This window comes from Coptis chinensis, chromosome 8 (genome assembly GCF_015680905.1).
Source record: "Coptis chinensis isolate HL-2020 chromosome 8, ASM1568090v1, whole genome shotgun sequence".
In the NCBI taxonomy this organism is placed as follows: Eukaryota; Viridiplantae; Streptophyta; class Magnoliopsida; order Ranunculales; family Ranunculaceae; genus Coptis; species Coptis chinensis.
This window is the reverse complement of record NC_141463.1, coordinates 3,469,583-3,491,706: the sequence shown is the minus strand read 5'-3', so window position 1 is coordinate 3,491,706 and position 22,124 is coordinate 3,469,583. Positions and strand designations below refer to the sequence as shown.

Genomic DNA, 22,124 nt, shown 5'->3' with positions numbered 1-22,124 from the left:
TAAAAAACTAAAAAACTATAATTTTGCCCCTACAAAATAACAAAAAAATAAAAGAGAATATGAAATTACCAAATTGCCCCTGTGACGTACATGAAAACACTTTTCATCATACCCCATATTTTTCTATATAGTAAGATAATAAGATAGGGTTTTGATTCAGGCATCTCCAATGCGAGCGTAAAGTATAAAATGGAGGGTTAACTAGTATTATCTTCTACTAGATGGCGCAATTAGGATTTCCTCCTACTAATGGGGAAATTAGGGTCTTTTCCCCAAATACGGTCAATTTGGAGGAAGACCCTAATATAGTCGGAAGAAATTCTAATTGGGTCATGTGGGGGTAATACTAGTTAACCCTAAAATGTAAATTTTACCTCTGGAGCCACCTCCCAATAGGGATGCAAACTAATAGCTAATAGAGGCGAGTTGAGAATTTTCAACTCAATTGGTGTGGGTATCTTTAATTCTTTATACTTACTATACATCAAGACTAAAATATCGCCAATATATCTTGGTTTTTGAGATACTCCATATAAATATATTGTTATATATCGGATGGATATATTGACACATTTTGTATATGATATATATCAAATTGTTGACTGTGTTGACTTTGACTGATTTTTATTAATATATCAATGATATTTTTTGATATATCGACATATAAAACAAAATTTTGATCTGTCAACAAAAAGATATATATCCACCGATATATCCGATATATATTGGTTTTTTAGAGGTCCGATATATCGCCCGATATCAAAATATTTGGCCATGCTATACATTAGAGTGTAGGAGCTGTAAAATCCAGTGGCACCTATGTGGAGGTGTGATTCTACACCGTGTAGATGCATGCTCAAGTTGAGATGTAATTTATTTATTCGAGCCCGTTATATGAACTCCGTCTTATATGAACTTCAAATGAACTCCACCACTAAAAGTGGATTTATAAGATGAATTAAGGGTTGAGTTTTGGTGAAGATAGTCTTGTCATAATGGAGAATATCCTTACAAAAAAATTAGCACAAATGAAAATGTTTAACCTTGTCAAAAGTTGTTTTGAAAATTGAAAAATATGGACCGTTGGATAATTTTATAACATTGTAAGCTAATTTTGATACGTCTAGACATTTTTAAATATGATGAGTTTTTCTAAGGATAATCTATATTGTGAGGAGAACATCTCTTCCAAAAATCAGTTTCTAATTCATTGTTTTTAATGGTGGAGTTTTTTTTGAAGTTCGTATAAGTGGAGTTCATATAACAACCGACTTATTTATAATATAAATGGGTGTCATAATAAAGTACAAATTAGCCTTAAAATTACTTTATTTTTTCTTGATTTCCTCTCTAAGTAGCGCCTTAGAATTACCTAATGTATTCTTGCAACGACCAGTGTACCTTCATTGATAGCTAGGCAAACTAAGAGTAGTATTGTCACGCCGACACGCCTCCAACACAAAAAAATCAGAATGGATAAATTGGTTGGTTTTTATAGGTAGCGGTCATGTGAAGCAAACTTCTAAACCATGCACCAATGCAGAAGGCATCCCTTGCTTCTTCATTTTGGTTTCCTTAACTACCAAGCTTAGAACACTTCTCTGAGTTCGCTATATAACCAACTTAACAAAACATTGAACATATAATTAATTGCCTTACAAAACAATCATGCCGATCTATTCATCCGATTCTGACTCAGATAATGTATCATCGACCCCAGGACGACTGTTCAGACGCGAAAGGCCCCTACACTCAATTCTGGGAGGTGGACAAGGTAATATTTTCTTGCTCTAGGTCAATGATTTTCATATAAGAACATACAGAAACATTTCCAAGCATGACAAATCACAAATGTGTGTATTTGTAAGGCATAGTCAACCATACCAATAAACCGATGCTATTTCGTGTTGTGTTATCGTAGTATTTATGTCATGCATGTACGTGGTATTTCCAAAACTCAAAAGCACATTGTCCCATACTTGAAATTTGTTCATGTTACTTTTGATGTTGTGTGAGAAGTGAGAACAGAGGTTTTGAACACCCAAACAATCGTATGTATACAACCTTACTTCCAGCTTCTGTACTTTGGGTCTTGGGGACACATCAATACAATAGGCTTTTAGCTTGATTTAGGTACTCAACCTCAGTGCATGACCTGGTAACTAGTCCCGCATCAGCTTCTAATAGACGAATACTGCGTTTTCATGGAACACCTGAGAGAAATATGTATAAAGCCATTTGATGATCACCTCTGATCAAGGCTGTGTTACAATTGCATATTTGCATGGTAGACAAGAAATTTACTGAATATGGGTTTTGATTGTTTTGCAGTCGCAAACGTACTGTTATGGCGGAACAAGAATGTTTCAGCTGCGATTTTTATTGGGTTTACAGCAATATGGTTTCTTTTCGAGGTTGTTGAATACCATTTTCTTACACTTCTATGTCACATCTCCATCACTGTCATGCTAGTCATTTTTATATGGTCCAATGGCGCAGCATTATTCGACCGGTAACTTCTTTGAATGCAATGTGATTACATACTGAGTTACACTAAGACATGATTACCAATGTGCTGTATTGGTACATAATAAATTCCACTTTTCAGGCATCCTCCCAAGATTCCTGAAATCATCTTATCAGAATCTGCATTTCAACATGTCGCTCGAACGTTCCATACTAGATTCAATCAATTATTTTTAACACTATACGACATAGCATGTGGAAAAGACTTGAAGATTTTCCTCTTGGTATGATCCGACTCATCCCCCTCTCCTTCATACTAGTTACTTTTCGATTCAGGACAACCTTCACATTTTCCTGGTGATTTGTTTCAGGCAATTGTTTTCCTATGGACGTTGTCAGTAATTGGATCCTATTTCACCACGATGAATCTTCTATATCTTGGTAAGTTTTAACATATTTAATTTAATTTTGGGCTTTCTGGTTTCAACTAATAAGGGTCATCCTCAAAATTGTCCAAATAGGCTTCCTCTGTATTGGAACTCTGCCCGCTTTGTATGAGAGGTATGAGCGCGAAGTCGATTATCTTGCTGGAAAAGGAACTAAGGATATTCGAAAACTCTACAAGAAATTTGATTCAAGGGTTCTTAACAAAATCCCAAGAGGACCAGTGAAGGAGAAGAAATTTAAATGAACTTGCAATATGCAAAACTGAACATCACTGGCTTTTCAAGACTTGATACTACTTCATGTATGACTGATGTCCAAATGTTTCGTTCACCATGAAACATCTCTGCTTCTAGATGTAAATATTGACAAATTAAAATAATAAAAGACATACTGTGAACGGAATCCATTATACTTGTGTTGGAGGCAAAGAAGGAATACTTTTCTGACTTAATTCGATCTTATTTCAAATCTTCATTTGATTTCCTCGAGCAGAATGCTGGCATGTCCTAATGTCCATGACTGGAACTTTGAATCACATAGGGTCTATATTGGTACATCTATTTTTGCAAAAGATACGAAAACCTCGATCAAAAACAATGCTCAATCCTACATTACTATGGAAAAAACTTACAATATTTTCCCTTGGTCAACCAAGTGAAACTGAAAGTAGAAAGAAAAGGACAAATGTACAGTATGTGTGATAGAAGTGCTTTTCTTGCGTATTCTTGATGAACCAGGTGCTGACAATGGCTTTAGCAAACAAAAAAAAGTGCTGAAAATGCTTTTACGTACAATATGTAGTTGTTAGTGATGGCATTATAAACAAGTTCCTAGATTCACCTTAAGTCCTTCCTCAGTTCCTCCATCATCAATTTAAATATGGGTTAACTAAAATATACACAAAAAAAAAATATGGTCAACCCAATTTGATTTTTTTTTTTTGTGTATTTAGAGGGAAATCCTGGAAGCAGCAGCAGCACGACTCCCGTCTCTTACTCTCTGTAATGGATTCATCTCTATAGACACACACTGCTGTGTTTATATAGAGGTTTCAGTCGGTAACCAAACCTGAGAATCCATACACCAGCGAAACAGAACTCGTGGATACTGTCCCTTCATCCCACCCTACACGAATCAGAGAAACAGATAAGTCTTTATTCTTCTTCTCTTCTCTTCTTCTTGTCAGCCGCCAGAGAGAGTTATATTGCTGTTCTAGAGGGTAGCCTGTTCTAGTGCAAAGTCAGACTGCTATTAACCATTGAATCCTATGAGGAAGACGCCATTTTGTTGCCTTTTCGCACCATTGGAAGGGAGGAAATCTTTCTTAAGGGACTGACCTAATCCGCGCCTTGGTTATTACCTGTTATTCTGTTCTTGTCTTCTATTGTTTTCTTTTATCTGCATACAACAATCTTAAGAAAAGATCAAGATGTCTACACATGTTGACACCACGCCGATCAAAGAAACCAATTTTGGAGTCATGGAAGTTACTTCGTCTATGAGAGATGCTGCACCTCTACTGAATGCTCGCAACTTACCTAATGTGTCTAAGATTGAATCCTTCAATGGTTCACACTTCAAGAGATGGAGAGAAAGGGTGTTCACAGCCCTAGATGTACTCAACTATGCAAAGTATCTCACTGATACAACACCCATGGAGGGTTCTAATGATTTCGAAAGAAATCAAGCTGCTTGGCTCAATGGGAATAAGGTATGTCGTCATGCTATTTTGAGTACCTTGTCCAATGAAATTTTTGATATTTATTGTTCAAATAAGAATGCACATGATATATGGGAGAGTTTGAACAAGAAATATATAATAGAGGATGCTGGTACTCAGAAATATGCTATTGAGACTTTTCTAAAGTTCCATATGAGAGAGGATAAAGATGTAATGTCTCAAATCCATGATTTTCATGTGCTGATTAATGATTTGAAAACTGAGGGTATTAATTTACCCGAAACCTTTGTTGCTGGATGTTTGATTGAGGAACTCCCCGAGTCTTGGAAACACTATAAAAATAGTATGAAGCATAAGCGTAAGCAGATGACTCTTGAGGATGTGATCATTCACATTCACATAGAGGAAAAGAACAAGACTTAGGATGAGGTGTTGTCTAAGGAATTCCATTCTAAAGCCAATATCATTGAAGGTAATCCCAGCAAATCTAACAAAACCTCTAAGAAGCGAAGTCCAACAAAAATAAGAATTTCAAGGTCAAAGGCACTTCTTTTAAAAGGAGTGGTAATGCGCAATGGAAATTGTTATGTTTTTGTGGTAAACCCTGGACATAGGGCTTTTCGGTCTGGAGACCAGAAAGAAAAGACGACGATGATCCTCCCAATGCTAATCTAGTTGAGGGAGATGATATTATTTCATTTGTGGTGTCACAAGTGTTCATAGCCACTTGGAAGAGGAACTGGGTACTAGATTCTCGTGCCACCCACCACGCGTCTGTGGTGATGTTGAAGCCTTCTCGGACTACATACTAGTGAAAGATGAAAAGGTCTATATGGGTGACTCTAGGTCCGTTTCTGTTGAGGGAACATGCAAGGTTCTTCCGAAGTTAACCGGGGAAAACCCTTTCACTTAGTAATGTTCTTCATGTTCACGAGATTCGCCGAATCGATTTCGTGTCCCTACCTTGGGAAAAGCTGGCGTCAAGGTGATTTTGAGAGTGACAAGTTTGTTCGACAAAGAATGAGGGTTTTGTTGGTAAAGGTTATTGTAATAACAAATTGGTCTTTTCATGTTGAATGTACTTGACAACATTATTATTAATAAGAATGAATGCATACGCTTACTTGCTTGACTCTTTTAATATATGGCATGGTAGACTAGGACATGTGAATGTTGATATATGAAAAGGATGAAAGCATGTGGTTTATTGTCTAATATTTCTGATTTTTCTAATGATAAATGTGAGATATGTCTTTGAGACTAAAGCCACGAAGAAACCCCCGCAGAACTGTGTCTAGAGATAAAACCTGGATTACTAACTCTTATTCATAATGGAGTTTGGGTGAATGAGGAAGTACCATGTCTAGAGGGGAAGTTTTATTATATTACATTCATAGATGACTTCTCTAAGTACACCATGGTATATTTACTTAGACACAAGCATGAGGCAGGTGAGATGTTTCTCAAGTACAAATTTGAAGTTGAAAACTAGCTTAAGCTGTAAGATTAAGAGACTTTGGCCCGATAGGGGTGGAGAATATGAGTCTAACCCCTTCCGGGACTTTTGTGACAAGAGTGGCATTATTCATGAGACTACTCCACCATACTCTCACGAGTCTAATGGAGTAGCGAACGGAAAAAATATAACACTAAAAGAGATGATGAATGTTATGCTTGTAAGTTCCGGAGCTTCTCTCGAACTTGTGGGGAAAGCAATCCTATCGCTTGCCATATCTGAGAATAGGATACCCAACAAGAAAACAGGGAATAAGGCGCCATATGAGTTATGGAAAGGTCATGTACCTAACGACATACTTAAAAATGTGGGGTGTCTTGCTAAGGTTCTTGTGAACGAACCTAAAAAGAGAAATTGGGACCTAGAACTGTTGATTGTATGTTCATTGGTTATGCTCATAATAGTCTTTGCATATAGATTTTTAGTAGTAAAAAATCGACAATAACCTTGTTGATGCTAACACTATTATAGAGAGTAAAAATGCTGATTTCTTTGAGAATTTGTTTCCTTTGAAAATTGGCATTGAGAGGTTGGTTGCTCCTAGTGAACAACAATCAACAGATCTTGAAATTTCTGAACAAGAAATTCGGAAGAGTAAAAGAGACAGGAAATCCACCAATTTTGGTGATGACTTTTACACATTTCTTCTTGATGATGATCCTGTGACGTATAATGAGGCAATCAGTTCTCGAGATGCTCCTTTCTGGAAGGATGCTATACACTCAGAACTAGATTCGATTATAGTTAATCACACATGGGAGATAGTTGATCTACCTCCTGGGGCAAAACCTATACGTTACAAGTGGATCTTCAAAAAGAAATTGAAACTAGATGGTTCCATTAAGAAATACAAGGCTAGACTTGTAGTCAAGGGATTCTCCCAGAAAAAAGGCATTGACTATTTTGATACTTATGCTCCTGTAACTAGGATTTCTTCTATAAGAGTTCTAATGGCTCTATTTGCTATTCATAATTTATTTATTCATCAAATGGATGTAAAACTGCATTTTTGAATGGTGATCTTGATGAAGAAATATATATGATGCAGCCTGAGGGTGTACGATAGTACCGGGGAATGAGCATAAGGTATGCAAGTTAGTTAAGTCGTTATATGGGTTGAAACAAGCCAAAACAATGGCATGAAAAGTTTGACAGTGTCATGATGTCTAATGGATATCACATAAATGATGCTGATAAATGTATTTACTTTAAATCTTTTAATGTGAATACATATGTGATTATCTGTCTATATGTGGATGACATGTTAATCATGAGTCCTAGCCTTGATGTTGTGAGAAACACCAAGATGTTTTTATCCTCCCAATTTGAAATGAAGGATTTGGGAGAAAGTGATGTGATTCTTGGAATCAAAATCATCGAGAAGCTTGATGATGGCTATACGGCTTTCACAAGAGCATTATGTTGAGAAGTTTTTTGAAGAAGTTTAACTTTTATGATAGTAAGCACGTATCGACATCTTATGAGGCAAATAGTGAACGGAAAAATGCTCAACATGGTGTACTCCGATCTAGATATGCCCAAATTATTGGTAGTCTCATGTACTTGATGAATTGCACTAGACGACATTGCTTATGCAGTTAGCGAGGCTAGCAGATACACTCATTGTCCTAGCCAGGGAACATTGGAGTGCCTTATAGAGACTAGCCAAGTACTTGAGAGGAACAATGAATTACGGCATAAGGTTTAGACAAACTCCCCTGTGATAGGGTTATTGTGATGTGGATGGATATCTAATTCTCATGATATCAAGTCCACTAGTGGTTATATTTTCACCCTAGGTGGAGGTGCGATCGCTTGGAAATCTTTCTAAGCGGACCTTGATAGCTCATTCAACCATGGAGTCCGAGCTTATTGCTTTAGATAAAGCAAGTCTCGAGGTCGAGTGGCTTAGAAACATCTTGGCGAGATCTTCCTATTGGTACAAAACCGCCTCGGTTTGCTATGCATTGTATTTGTCGGGGGCAATAATAGCAAAAGCAAAGAGCAAATTGTATAATGGGAAAAGAGGGCATATTAAATGCGAGACTACTGATCTATAAAGCATGTTCTTTGGAATCTGGAGTTGTGGCTCTAGATTATGTGAGGTCGAGTTAAATTTGGCGATCCTCTAACAAAACCACTTACGAGGAGACAAGTGGTTGATATGTCGAGGGGATGGGACTTTTGCCTTAGATAGATAGAAGGCGACGGCAACCCCACCTATGTGATTGGAGATCCCATGAAGTAGGTTCAAAGGGAAAAACAAGTCACCTCATTAAGCTCTGGTATGCTATTGTCTTTCTTTGAGGCGCCCCACCCTATGACTAGATAGCATTATTGTATACTTTGTATAACTTGAATAGCAATGAGAAAAGGATGAGTTATTTTACTCTTAATGGAATCCATAGTCCATTATTTTTATGAGATAGTGTATTTTAACTGCTATGTACACTTGATGGATATCCACCTACGTGAATGTAGAACTGGGTCGGTTCTTATGAGTTTTCGGAGCAAGTACTCTAGAGCATTCACATAACACAAAGCTGATCAAAAGGGCCAAAAGCTAAATAACCTTGAAACGGGCATATAATGAAAAAGCAATGTGGGTGCATGTCCTCTATTTTACTACAAGGGAATGTTGGTTCAAAGATTTTTTAATCCACCACTTTCCGTATTATTATAAGACATGTTACCCTATATTTGGTTCAAGCCCGAAAAGCACCAGTATCTTATGTATTGTTTTTTCGATTCTCTCTGGCATTTCGTTAACACATTTCTTTTGTAATATCCTATTCCAAAATAGTGGGGGACTATTAGTATTTTGAAATAGTGGGGGATTGTTGGAATCTCTAATGAGTATTTCAAAATACTTGTGTGTTGTTTAGTCCCACATTGGTGAACCACCACTAGCAAGTGAGGTATATGAGGTGATCCTCTAGCATAAGGGTGTGCCCTTAGGGTACAAAGGCTTTTGTGTTAGGAGGGAGGACTCACCCAAAGCCACACACGCGCGCGCCCGCCCGCCCCGCACCGAGTCGCGTCGTGTCGGGCTTGGGCTTGGGCTGATTGTCTAGTGGGTAGTGGATTACCAATTGCTGCCTAAACTTGTTTTTCTTTTTTGAACAAGTTTTGGCGAGTCGCGATCGCGAGTTGGACTCGTCTCATATTTGTTTTTGGGAGACCGACTTTGAGGAGTCATTCTCGGGTTTGGTTACCGATGAAACCTCTATATAAACACAGCAGTTGTGTGTCTATAGGAGAGCATCCATTCTGGAGAGAGTAAAGAGGCGGGAGTCGTCTTCGCTCCATGCCTCCATACAAAAAGCAGAACTTCGTGGATCTTGCCCCTTCATCATCCCCCTACACGAATCGAGAAACAGATAAGTCTTTATTCTTCTTCTCTTCTCTTCTTCTGTCGGCCCCCGAGAGAGTTATATTCTTTATTACAGAGGGTAGTACGATTTCTAGTGCAAAGTCGGCTGCTGTTAACCATTGAATCCTATGAGGGAAGACGCCATGCTTTGTTGCCTTTCTGCACCATTGGAAGGGGCGAAATCTTTCCTTAAGGACAGCCTAATCCGCGCCTTGGTTATTACCTGTTATTCTGTCCTTGTCTTCTATTGTTTTCTTTTATCTGCATACAACATCACATAGGGTGTATATTGGTACATCTATTTTTGCAAAAGATACGAAAACCTCGATCAAAAACAATGCTTAATCCCACATTACTATGGAAAAAACTTACAATATTTTCCCTTGGTCAACCAAGTAAGTGAAACTGAAAGTAGAAAGAAAATGACAAATGTACAGTATGTGCATGATAGAAGTGCTTTTCTTGCGTATTCTTGATGAACCAGGTGCTGACAATGGCTTTAGCAAACAAAAAAAAGTGATGAAAATCCTTTTACGTACAATACGTAGTTGTTAGTGATGGCATTATAAACAAGTTCCTAGATTCACCTTAAGTCATTCCTTAGTTCCTCCATCATCAATTTAAATATGGGTTAACTAAAATATACACACACAAAAGAAATGTGGTCAACCCAATTTGATTTTTTTTATGTGTATTTAGAGGGAAATCCTGATTGGCTCATCTAGTGCCCCTTTAAATATTTAAGGGTTAGTTAGTGTTACCCCCTTCCCCCAATTAGGATTTTCCCTCTTAATACACACAAAAAAAACACGGTCAATCCAAGTTGTTTTTTTTTTTTTTTTTTTTTTTTTTTTTTTTTTTTTTGGGCATAGTTCGGAATTTTGGAATTTTTGGAATTCTGACAAATCCAAAAACCGAAATTCATCAAATTTTGACCCCTATTATATTTAGAATTTCGATTGATTTTGGAATAATTAATATTTTGACTTTATATTCAGAATTCCAGTTTTTTGAAAAACCAAAATATTGGGCGGAATTCCGAGGTTTCGTTCAGAATCAGAAATACTGACTTGGGAATTTCCCAATCTAGTGGGGGTAGGGGAATCCTAATTGGCTCATCTATCTAGTGGAGGATAATACTAGTTAACCCAATATTTAATAACTGTGGATGCAGAAAAATGACTATGCAGTATGCACTAGTTTCCCTTCTCAATAATTAGAAACTTCATTATCACCAAGATTGAGCGGGTGAGTGTTGAGAAGCATCATACCTTCATAAACTGCTCTGTGGAAGTTGGATTCTAGCTAATAGCTTGCTAGATAAAACAATTCAAAGGTCTGACATTCTGTCGTTATTTCAAGGCAAAAACTCCCCAAGTTAAAATTAGAGGGCTTTAGAGATAATTTGAACGATGATACCAAAACTAATATGCATCCCCCCTAGTCACTGTTGAATTAATACAATTCATTGTTCAATACAAATGCTAGGGAAAAAATTGCTTGTTCAAGGTAAAAGTAGAGAGTGTTCAAGGACTTTAATTTGTTTGTCATGGTAATAGATTTTGGGTTTAATCTCCCTGCCACTTAAATGGTTGTACAAAAACCCCCTCTAACCGAACACATGCATAAAACCTCCCTATTATTTAAAACATAACATTAAAGCCAAAATAGACCAAAATATCTCTGTAAAAACCGGGCTGACGTCATCAATTTTTACTTATAATTTCGGCTTAAGGACAAACCGGGCTGACATCATCCTATGTACATATGACAATATAAAATTACACAGTCTTCTTAACCTATTTAAATTTAAATTTTCATATGAAATTTTTTTTCATAAGAAAATTTATATTTATATTTACATATGAAAATTCATATTTACATAACTTGTGTCACCTGTCAGATGTCAGAAAAAATGTCTATGAAATTTCATATTTGCATATGTAAATTTGTATGCACATATGTAACTTCATATTTGCATATGTAAATTAAAATTTCCATAACCCGCGTCACCTGGTTAGAACTCAAATGTCAAAAAAAAACATCTATAAAAATTCAGTGACTGTAAATATAGTTTTACAAAATGTGTCTATATAATATCAAAATGAGCAATCAATGGGGCGGCGCCACCAAGGCCCGGACGGGATTTGATTTGAGAAAGAGGAGCTTGAGCAGGGTTCTACAGTGAGGTAGAATTTCGGGGTTCCTATTTAAACCGAGAATCGCGCAATTCCCCAATTGAAGGAGACTCTTCTTTCTTTTGTTTATCTGAATTTCCAAAGACTTCAAAGGGCTCCTTGACCATATCTCGACTACTAGAGCCTTCATCAATGTTTTGGCGTGGGGAACATGTAAGATTTACGATAATCTTTTTCTTCCGGGATTGACTACATCCGAAGTATTAGAACATCCATTCTTAATTTCTCTCTCTCTCTTCATGTGAGAAAAGAGATAGCATTGGTTACATTTTTCTGTTTTTCGAGTGCGAATCTCTTCCTTAACAAAGATATCCACATGAGCGTGATCTGTCTCGGTTTTACAACTCTGGTCACTTTCAGGAGATCTTTTTTCTAGACTAAATCCCTTGAATGAAACAATATCATCATAACCAACATTGTCGGCATCGAAGAATTCGCAAGTATAGCTGGCTTCTCTTCTAATTCAATTTGAAACAAGTATACACCACTCAAATCCATAAAATGTTCTACTTCTAATATAAGTGTACAAAACTATAAATGGCCAATTAATTTATGTAAATAAACTAATATATCTACCATAATCTTAGCTCAATAAAAGAATTAGCCAAATAACAATAATGAATCAAAAGTTTGAAACTTTGGGTACCTCCACGATCAACCAAGATGAAATTAGGAAGCCCACCAGATTTAGTTTTGAACGAAACACCGAAATCTTCGAATTTTTTACAACCCTTTTGATTCTCTTTGGGAAGAGAACACTACCAACCATGCTTCCACCATATTGAGGAATACCAAAGTTTCCAATTGCACTATCATGTGTTCCTTTAATACTATCTAGTGATGTTAATGTTAAACTGTTCTTTTCTACCACGAATCTCGATGTTGATATTGATATTGAGGATACACAAATAAATAGTAATATCACAAACGCTACTGATCTCTCCATCTCGTTTTTTTTTAATTATTTGAGGTGGGATAAAATTTGATGGATTGAGTGAGTGAGTGAGTTTTCACGACATGGGTCGTATCTCGATGCAACACTTTTTTTATATTATATATGTGGCCTCGAGATCATAAATTTGATCATAAAATGAAGAGGGAGCTGCGAATTGAAGGTTGGACTGAATAAAAAGTAACAGAAAGAGGGAAGACTGACGTGTTTAAAGATAATTTTACATAATGAAAAACTGAATCTGTTATTGATTGATTGAATGAACTGTTACATTGCTAGAGTATTTATAATGTGGCGGTTACAATACACGTCAACAGAATCGATTAACTAAAGTAAAAGCAGAATTGTAAACTAATTGTAACTAATCATTATCTAAATCTTTATTTGTTGACTTGATTAAAATCTGTTGTCTCAATTCCCCCCTTCAAGCTGAAGGGATTTGAAATAACTGAAAGCTTGCTAAGTAAGAAACCAAATCTTTGTACATATAGACCTTTGGTGAAGAGATCAGCTATTTGATCTTTAGTGCATAGATATCGAATTTCAAGAACAACTGGCGAGAACAAGCTCCCCTTATGTAGTGATAATCAATTTCGACATGCTTAAACGCGAGCATGAAAAACTGGATTCTTGGCTAAAGATATTTGCGATGTTGTCACAATGAATGATTGGAGATTGAGATATTGGAATATGCATATCTCTAAGCGGAATGCACAACCAATAAATTTCAGCATTTGTGTGTGCCAATGATCGTACTCAAACCCCGGCTTGGAGGAGCGAGCTCTTGTGTGTTGTTTCTTAGCGGACCAAGATATTAAATTGGAACCTAAGAAAATACAAAACCTGTTATAGACCTTACGTCCATAGGACATCCTCCCCAATCTGCATCGATTATAGGCTTGAATATTGATTGATCCTTTTCCTAAACCGGACACCATGAGTTATCTTGCCCTTTAAATACCTTAAGATCCTCTTAGCTGCTTCCAAATGATAAGTTCGTGGATTGTGCATAAATTGACACACTAAATTGACAGCAAAAGAGATGTCAGGTCTTGTCCAGGTGAGATATTGTAAACCTCCAACAATGGACCTATAAGTAGTAGGATCTCGCTAGTAATTCTCTGCGGTGTTGTCAATCGGCATGTAGTAGAAATAGGTGTTGATCTTGGCTTAGAATTTACCATATTAGCTCTCCGAAAGCAAGTCATACACATACTTGGTTTGAGATAAGAAAAGCCCATCGATTTACGTGAATTTCCAAGCCTAAGAAATAATGAACAGAACCCAAGTCTTTCATAGAAAATATTCTGCTGAGCTGAGTTATGACTTGATTAAGATCAGAATTGGAATTTCCTGTAATAAGTATATCATCCACGTATACTAGAAGATAAGTGATTGATGTAGACTCCTTCTTAATAAACGATGAATGATCGACTTGTGAAGTATGAAATCAATGCTAAGAAGTGCTTGAAACAACTCCTCATACCAAGCTCGAGGAGCTTGTTTGAGCCCATATAAAGACTTTAACAACTTGCATACATAGGTAGGCTTCTCTGGATCTATAAAACCTTTAGGCTGTGTCATATATACTTCCTCCTTCAAATGACCATGCAAAAAAGCATTAGAGACATCTAACTGCTTTATGTCCCAATTGTACTGAACAGCCAGAGAGAAGACAAGTCTTATTGTGGTAGGCTTAGCTACTGGGCTAAAGGTTTCATTGTAATCAACTCCACTCTTCTGATGAAACCCTCTTGCAACAAGCCTTGCTTTATGCTTATCAATAGAACCATCAGCCTTTTGTTTTAATCTAAAGACCCACTTGTTATCCACTAGATTATAAAATGGAGATGGTGGAACTAATATCCAAGTACCTGTCTTCAGAAGAGCATTGTATTCTGAAACCATAGCATCTCTCCATTTAGAATCTTTCATTGCTTGAGTATGACAAGTAGGAGTAGATGGTAACTGAGATAAGATTGCATGTAGAGCATGAGGTAATGGATGTTTGCTTGTATTAAAAACTTTGGGCTTGAAAATTCCATCTTTAGCTCTGGTTTTCATAGAGTGAACATTTAAAGGAACTGAAGGTAAAGATGAAATTTGAGGAAGGTGGTGTAACCCGGGGAGATGATAGTTTAGAAGATGATGTAACTTCAGGTGAAGTAGTAACAATGTTGTCTGAATTTTGAGAAGGAGAAATGAAAGTTGAAGATGACTCAATATTATCGAGGAAGGAAATTTGTGAAAAGAGTAAAGCAAATCATTAGAGGAAGAAAAATTGGAGTTAGTATGAGTTTGGAAAGGAAATTCTGCCTCATTAAAAATCACATGTCTTGAAATATATACCCTTCAGGTTGATAGATCAAGACATCTATAGCCTTTGTGATTAAGAGAATATCCAATGAAAACACATGACTTAGATCTAAGTTCCAACTTATGTGCTGTATAAGGCCTGAGCCAAGGAAAACATCTACAACCATAAACTTTGAGTAGAGAATAATCTGGAGTTTGTTTAAACAGTTTTTCCCAAGGAGATATATGATGCAAAGGATTTGAAGGAAGTTTGTTCAGCAAATAAATGGAAGTGGAGAAAACTTCTACCTAATATTGTGAAGGTATGTAAGATTGAGCAATGAGAGTTCGAGACATATCAAGAATGTGTCTGTGTTTTCGTTCCACAACACCATTTTGTTCGGGTGTGTGTGGACATGTGAATTGATGCATAATACCACAAGAAGAAAGAAAGTCTTCAAAATCATTACTTGTGAATTCACCTCCATTGTCAGATCTCACACATTTTATTTTGAATGAAAGAAAATTTTCAATGATAGACTTGAAAGATTGAAATGTGACAAAAAACTCAGACTTGAATTTCATAGAATAGAACCATGTATATCTTGTAAAGTCATCAACAATTGTAGCAAAAATCTATAACCTTTACAAGAAGAAATAGGAGATGGCCCCAAAGATCAACATGTAAAAGTTGCAACGGATTTACACTTTTACAAGTAGAAAGAGAGAAAGGTAACTTGGTGCTTTTTTGCCTAAAGCACAAGCATTACAAAAAGATATTTTGCTTAAACTTTGAACTGGAATACTCTTTCCATGAATGAGTTTGCTGAGAATGGCAGGAATTTGGATGTCCAAGCCGCGATATGCCAAGTTGAAGCGATGACTTTATTGGAATGAAAAGCAAAAGGAAGCGGATTACGAGAAGTAAAAGCGAAGAGGATAAATACCATTTTCAGTTGGCCCTTGGAAAAGAATCTTCCCGATGCAATGTCCTTGACATAGAAAGCATTAGGAGAGAAGATTAAAACACAATTATTATCACTAACAAACTTATGAACACTCGATTAGATTATGAGTGATTTTAGGAACATGTAAGATATTTTTAGGATGAAATGAATGATTAGAATTTGAAGTTTGAAAGAATGAAGAACCAAGATTATTAAGAATGGGCAAACCTTGTCCATTTACCGACCATGACTTTATCGAACCTTTATAATCGGTGTGGAGATTAAGGTTGGAAAGATCAGTGTAAGATGTGTCGATGCTCGGTGTCGACGATACCAATAAGAGTCATGGCATTGCATAGAGTGAGTTGCATTGCTTGAAGAAGCACCTCCATTATCGAGTTAGAAGTCTCATTAAAGGCTGGCAAGCATGGCTAATTTAATTTTGGTGGAATTCTCCCCACATAGCTATGATTCATTTTGTTGTGACAATCAAGAGCCATGTGTCCAAATTTATTTGCAAATTTGACAACTGCTGCCTTGTATTGTTATTTTGTATTGTTCTTGGAAGTTGAAGGATTGTTATTGTAGTGATTTGAATTTCCTCGGAACCTCTGCCATTAGATCCATTATATTCTCGATGAAAATTTCTTCCACCATTGTTATAGCCTCTACCATTTCACGAGTTGTGTCCATTATAATTTCCTCTGTTGTAACTTCTACCTCTGTTGTTACCTTGACCATTTCCTCTACCTCTTTGATCTTGATTCATAGCGGCAAAAGCTTGATGAATGCATTCGGTATTCATACCGAACTCGTTACTTGTTTTGAGAGTTAATTCTTCACTTAAAAGCAAACCATGTAACTCATCTAACTGAACTGGATCATTACGAGACCTTGTTCGATAGATGTGGCAAAGGGTTTATACTCGTCGTTAATCCACTTAAGACATGAAAGATAACATCATCATCAACTAAGTGAATCCCAAAATGACAAGACTATCGGTGAGTATTTTGATCTGTTGAAGATACTCACTCATTGGTGTTGATCCTTTCTTTATGTTTTGCAGCTTTGTTTTCAGTTGACTAACATGAGCCCTTGATATAGTAGACAATCTCTTCTCTAAAGTTAACCACAAAGACCTTGAGGTGGATAAACCAACAACATATGGAAGTAAGTCTTCTGACAATGTGGCATTAAGCCAAATCATGAGCATCTGATCTCTTTTCACCCAGGCAATATAGGATGGGTTTACAACATTCGTGAAGCTACCATTTCCATTATTATGAGTAAAAAATTTGGAGGGACAAGAATCTGTACCATCAATAAGACCATGAAGATCATATGTATTGAAAATTGGTAAAAAAAGAGACCTCCATTGAAGATAATTTTCCTTCTTGAGCTTGATTGGCACCATATTTTGAAATATTGAAAAGAGTATGAGGTGATTGTTGTGGTGGTGCAACCATAGGAATATTCATATTCATCATGTTAAGCGGACTTGCGACTTGATTACTAAAAGAATTAGCTTGACCATTTGCTCCAAGAACAAACACTAGAACCAAGAACACCATGTGAACCAACGCCATTAGAACCAAGAACACCATTAGAACCAAGAATATTTGGATTCTGAGTATTATAACCATAATTCTGATTAAAGAAACCATTAATTTGTTGATTTTGATTGTTAAAACCACCAAATTCTTGAAAGGAAGATGGATGAATTTGAGAGTTTGAACTCAGATTTGGATTTGAAGCTAAAGCTGAGAATTGAGCATCAGCGATTGTGCTTGAGACTGGAATTTGAGCATCAGTAACAGCATTGATTGTAGTTTCAGCTGGAATAGAAGCATCAGCAATTTGAGTTGTGGTGTTTTGTTGATTTCGATCGATGATCGATGAAGAAGGAACATTGACTTGATTTGTTCGTGCCATTTGAACCTTAGAGATTGATTTTGATAATGAGGACTCACCTCAAAATTTGATCGTCACCTATTGAAGGTGTTTGGCTCCGATACCAAGATAATTTTACATAATGAAAAACTGAATCTGTTATTGATTGATTGAATGAACTGTTACATTGCTAGAGTATTTATAATGTGGCGGTTACAATACACGCCAACGAATCGATTAACTAAAGTAAAACAGAATTGTAAACTAATTGTAACTAATCATTATCTAAATCTTGACTGTTGACTTGATTAAAATCTGTTGTCTCAATTTTTAATGGGTTCCTCGTGTTGTTCTTTGGCCAACTTGGTGTTGTTTAATTACGATTAATATGGAAAAAGGATAAAACGGGTAATAAAATAAAATAGGAAATAGAAATCGGACTAGAATTTTACTGTTATTGAAAAGCAGAGAGTTTTTGTGATATAGGCCGATAAATAAAGAGGTTATGTGATATGGGCCGATAGGAAGGGATTTACACTCATCCGAATTCAAACCAAGGGGCTGAGCCCCATTTCTTAATGGTAAGCAGTCACTACTCAAATCCTAAGTTCCTAACAAATATGATTGCAATACAATCAAAACTAATCAAAACTTTGCTACCGGTCATTTCAAAACGTGCAAACTACCGTTCAGTACTACAAAAACTATGAACAATAGTCATATTAATTAGCTGAATTTGGAATGAGATTTGTACGGGTAATTGTTCATACTCTCAATTCTTTATCACTGAACCCGTTTCCAGCCAGATTTTCAGAGCAAATATTTGTTCGGTACCAAACAGAGCCTTGATTTTTCGAAAATCACAGTCTAAGTTGACCCTAGAGTCGGCAGCGCAACTCATTGCATTTAAATTTTGGACCCTGATTTTGACACCAAAGTGTGAACAGGAAACTACTGGTCCAACGCCTCCAAACGACGATGGCATGATAAATTAGAATTGACTGCTGACCCAAAATTTTATGTCAAACTAGATGGTATATCTGCCTAATCTGATGTAAGAAGAATCCCACAAAGTATAGTGTGGTCTTGAAAGAAAAATAAAAGAAAACTTCCCCTAAAGTGAATGGGCTCAGGATAAGAAGTCTACGCGGTGTGCTCATTTCTCACAAAAGAACAAAGAAGATAACTCTCACACAAAGAGGTGGAGTAGATGGTGAGGCATTGGAAAGATATGGTAGTTGGAAATGGAGGTGAAGGTGTAGGAGATGGTCTAATACTAGTAATATGGGTGGCTCTGGTCACTCTCTCTCTTATCTCATTCATCATCTTCTCCTGCTCAGATGGCGCATCCAAAGACAAAACCTCCTCTTCAGTTGATGTCCATACTTATGGTTCTGGATGTGCTGCGGGTTGTGGTGCCGCCTGTGGTGGTTAATAACTTGATGACGTTATTTCCACTCGTCAAAGATTTGGAGAAATGCAAGATCCTACAACGTCTGAGGAAGGAATTTACTCAGTAATTGATCACGGTGAATTGAAGTTGCAACTTGTAAGCAATCCAAATACTGTTTATGCTAACATAGAAAGCAAGGAAATTTTTGGAAGGGTGTAATACTAATGGTGAGTACTCATCACGAGTCCATTCATACAGTAGCATGACTTCTTTCTTTTTTTTTGAAAAGTTAAACTGGGGTTAAAACTGACCCCCACCTGTTTTATTGATAATCAAATTGTTACGTATGGACTTCTTGAGGCATCATCCTCATATATAGTTTCCCTAAGAGTATAGTCATTAGAAGGAGGTTCAACAAAAACGCAAGTTCTAATGCCTCAAGCCTAACACCAAATCTATTCAAAATACACCATTACTAGAAGTATCTCATTCCACCTATTTTCTTTTTAATAATTGTTTTGCCAAAGCTGGATAATCTTTCGAAACATGCTTTTGAACCTTACCAAACTCTCGGAAGAAGGTTCCACAATAGATGACCTCTTTATTTTTACATTAATATCATCAACTGTTCTTTATTCCCTTCTCCACAAGGAAAACAAGCTTTTCTCCATTCAGCATGTCCAAGTCACTTGCTCTATACACTCAGTCGATTCACGAATCAAATAGAATAAGCTAGCTTAGTCGAGTTCTAGTCAACACGGTTACAGTGTTTACTTGGTAATGCTAACTGGAATATGACCAATATCATCAAGGATAAAGTGGAAACTGAATCTGACATTAAAGTTTGTTCAATTTTAACGACTTTCTCTGTTCATTCATACTCGAGTCTTGAGCATATCATTCAGTGACATCCCTGTGGCAAAGCCACACAAGCAAGTGTTTTGGGCCCATCATTTTGGCTAAGTAAAGGGCGACCACCACAGATTGGTTTGTGTGAAACTGTCGATGCAACTTGCAATATACATTTTACTAATAAGAACAATTCTAGGCATAATTGAAACTTATGAAAGTATTAAATCCACTTTTTTATTTCACATATTACCATATCAAAAGATGTATAAAATCTTATTTATTATATAAAACAAAAAAAAAATCAACTAAAAAAAGGAGAAAACAAATAATTAGCAAGGCAAAAAATGCGTCAATTTTTATTTTTGACATGTGAATAGACACAAATAATACCACATTTTTAGAGTTGGCTTCAGGCAACAGAAACTCAGGGCCGGCGCTGATATCATTTAGAATTTAGATCCAAGGCTGGAATTACGATATGGAGAATGTAACTTTCAGGCCTTTTCTTATATCCATTTTTTCCTACACAAAACTTGGTAGAATAGTGCCCGACATCCAAATGCGCATTAATCAGGAGCGTCCTGTTAACAGGTACCCTCAGATATTTTTGTTGCCCATAAAATCCAACAGTATTGAGTGGACATAACTGGTTGTAATAGCAGGCCTTCATTGGAAACAAATGGGCACCTAATACCTACTCGATCAACTGACGAAAACAAAGAGGAAGGCATTCCAAATGCCATAAAGTGTTTATAAACTTAATCTAGAGAGACATTATATGGATAGTACGAACAAGACCTGGCAAGTTGGTACAAGATACCTGTTTGGGGAACTTGTTATAGGACATTAAAACGTCCACTGTCTTTACTTGCTGCAATATGATTCTATTCAGGGTAAGTTAGGGATGAACCCCATTACTAGTTACAATTAGGGATGATCTCCGGTTTTTTGAAAAATTGGGGGTACCCCAGTTGCAAGATCAATATTAATGTTTCTTCACGTGAAAAAATAAAATAAATAAACATATCCTTTGGCTCCTGTAGCTGGGGTATTCTTAATTTTCTTGAAAACACGGGGTCGTCCCTAACTAACCCCTTATTTTTGTTCTTCCGGCTTGGCAAAAGGTTTCATGCTGCAGCCAACATTTTTTTATAAGCCAACATAGATGTTCAAAAACAACACACTCAACTGACAGGGATACCGTGTTTATACTTTACAAATGCTACAGAAGTATTCACATGTTCTGTGTTTCCCCGGCCTTGTGTATTCATTAAGAGGTTTTTCTTTTTCTTTTCCTTCAATTATTTGGCATTGGTGGCCACATGGCATACTTTGAGCCTTAGACGAAAATGAAAATGAAAGTATCAATCCACCGACCAAACACTCACCCTTTGGAGAAAAGGTTTTGGTATTCAGGATAACTGTTGAAAGGAGAGCCCAGCGCCCCAGCATTCAATCTTTTCACCTACCAAACTCTTTTTTTTTTTTTTTTTTTGCAAATTACACCTAATGTATCACCCTATTTTCCTTCATCTTTTCGATTTTTGGCTCGTATGTCTTATCTAGAAAGAGATGAAATATAAACAACTACTGCAGATAGAAATAACAATTAACAAATACTAAGTACTAATATGACTAAAATATTAATTGACATTTCAGTAAACAAAGCAAACCTGAGTCTTTTTTTCACTAGGTCATGGCCCGTTCTTGAAATTGCTCCAGAAACAAATTGTAAAATGCAGATAATAGCTGAAAAAACAATAAACAAAGCAAATCCAAACAGACTTTTCCATTTCTGGAGCGTAATCCCTTGAGGCCTTGTGAGACCTACAGATGATTCTGCAAAGAATGGTCAAGTAATATAGTCAAGGAGGCCTTCCCATATGCAAAAAATTAGTAAAATAATAATAATAATAAACACCTCATTAAGAAGAGATCCATCGCCGACTCAGACAACTGAATCAACCAAAAAAAAGTATATCCAAGAAAAATTAGTGCCTAATCTAGTTTTCTGTATATACTTGATCACACTCATGCAGCTTTAGCATTATAACAAAAATGTTATTCATACTAGCACAAGAGCCACATGCCTTGACAATTTTCATACACATCAA

General features: G+C 36.5%; 1 protein-coding gene across 1 annotated transcript; it reads left to right on the top strand.

The window, feature by feature from the left end:
- The first annotated feature begins 1,633 nt into the window (after positions 1-1,633).
- Positions 1,634-3,322, top strand: LOC147479369 (reticulon-like protein B9). Its single transcript, XM_086578126.1, has 5 exons — positions 1,634-1,774; positions 2,332-2,512; positions 2,609-2,750; positions 2,838-2,907; positions 2,988-3,322. Exons 1-5 carry the CDS (start codon positions 1,669-1,671, stop codon positions 3,155-3,157), a joined length of 669 nt encoding a protein of 222 aa, XP_086434252.1. The 5' UTR covers positions 1,634-1,668; the 3' UTR covers positions 3,158-3,322.
- The last annotated feature ends 18,802 nt before the right edge of the window (positions 3,323-22,124 follow it).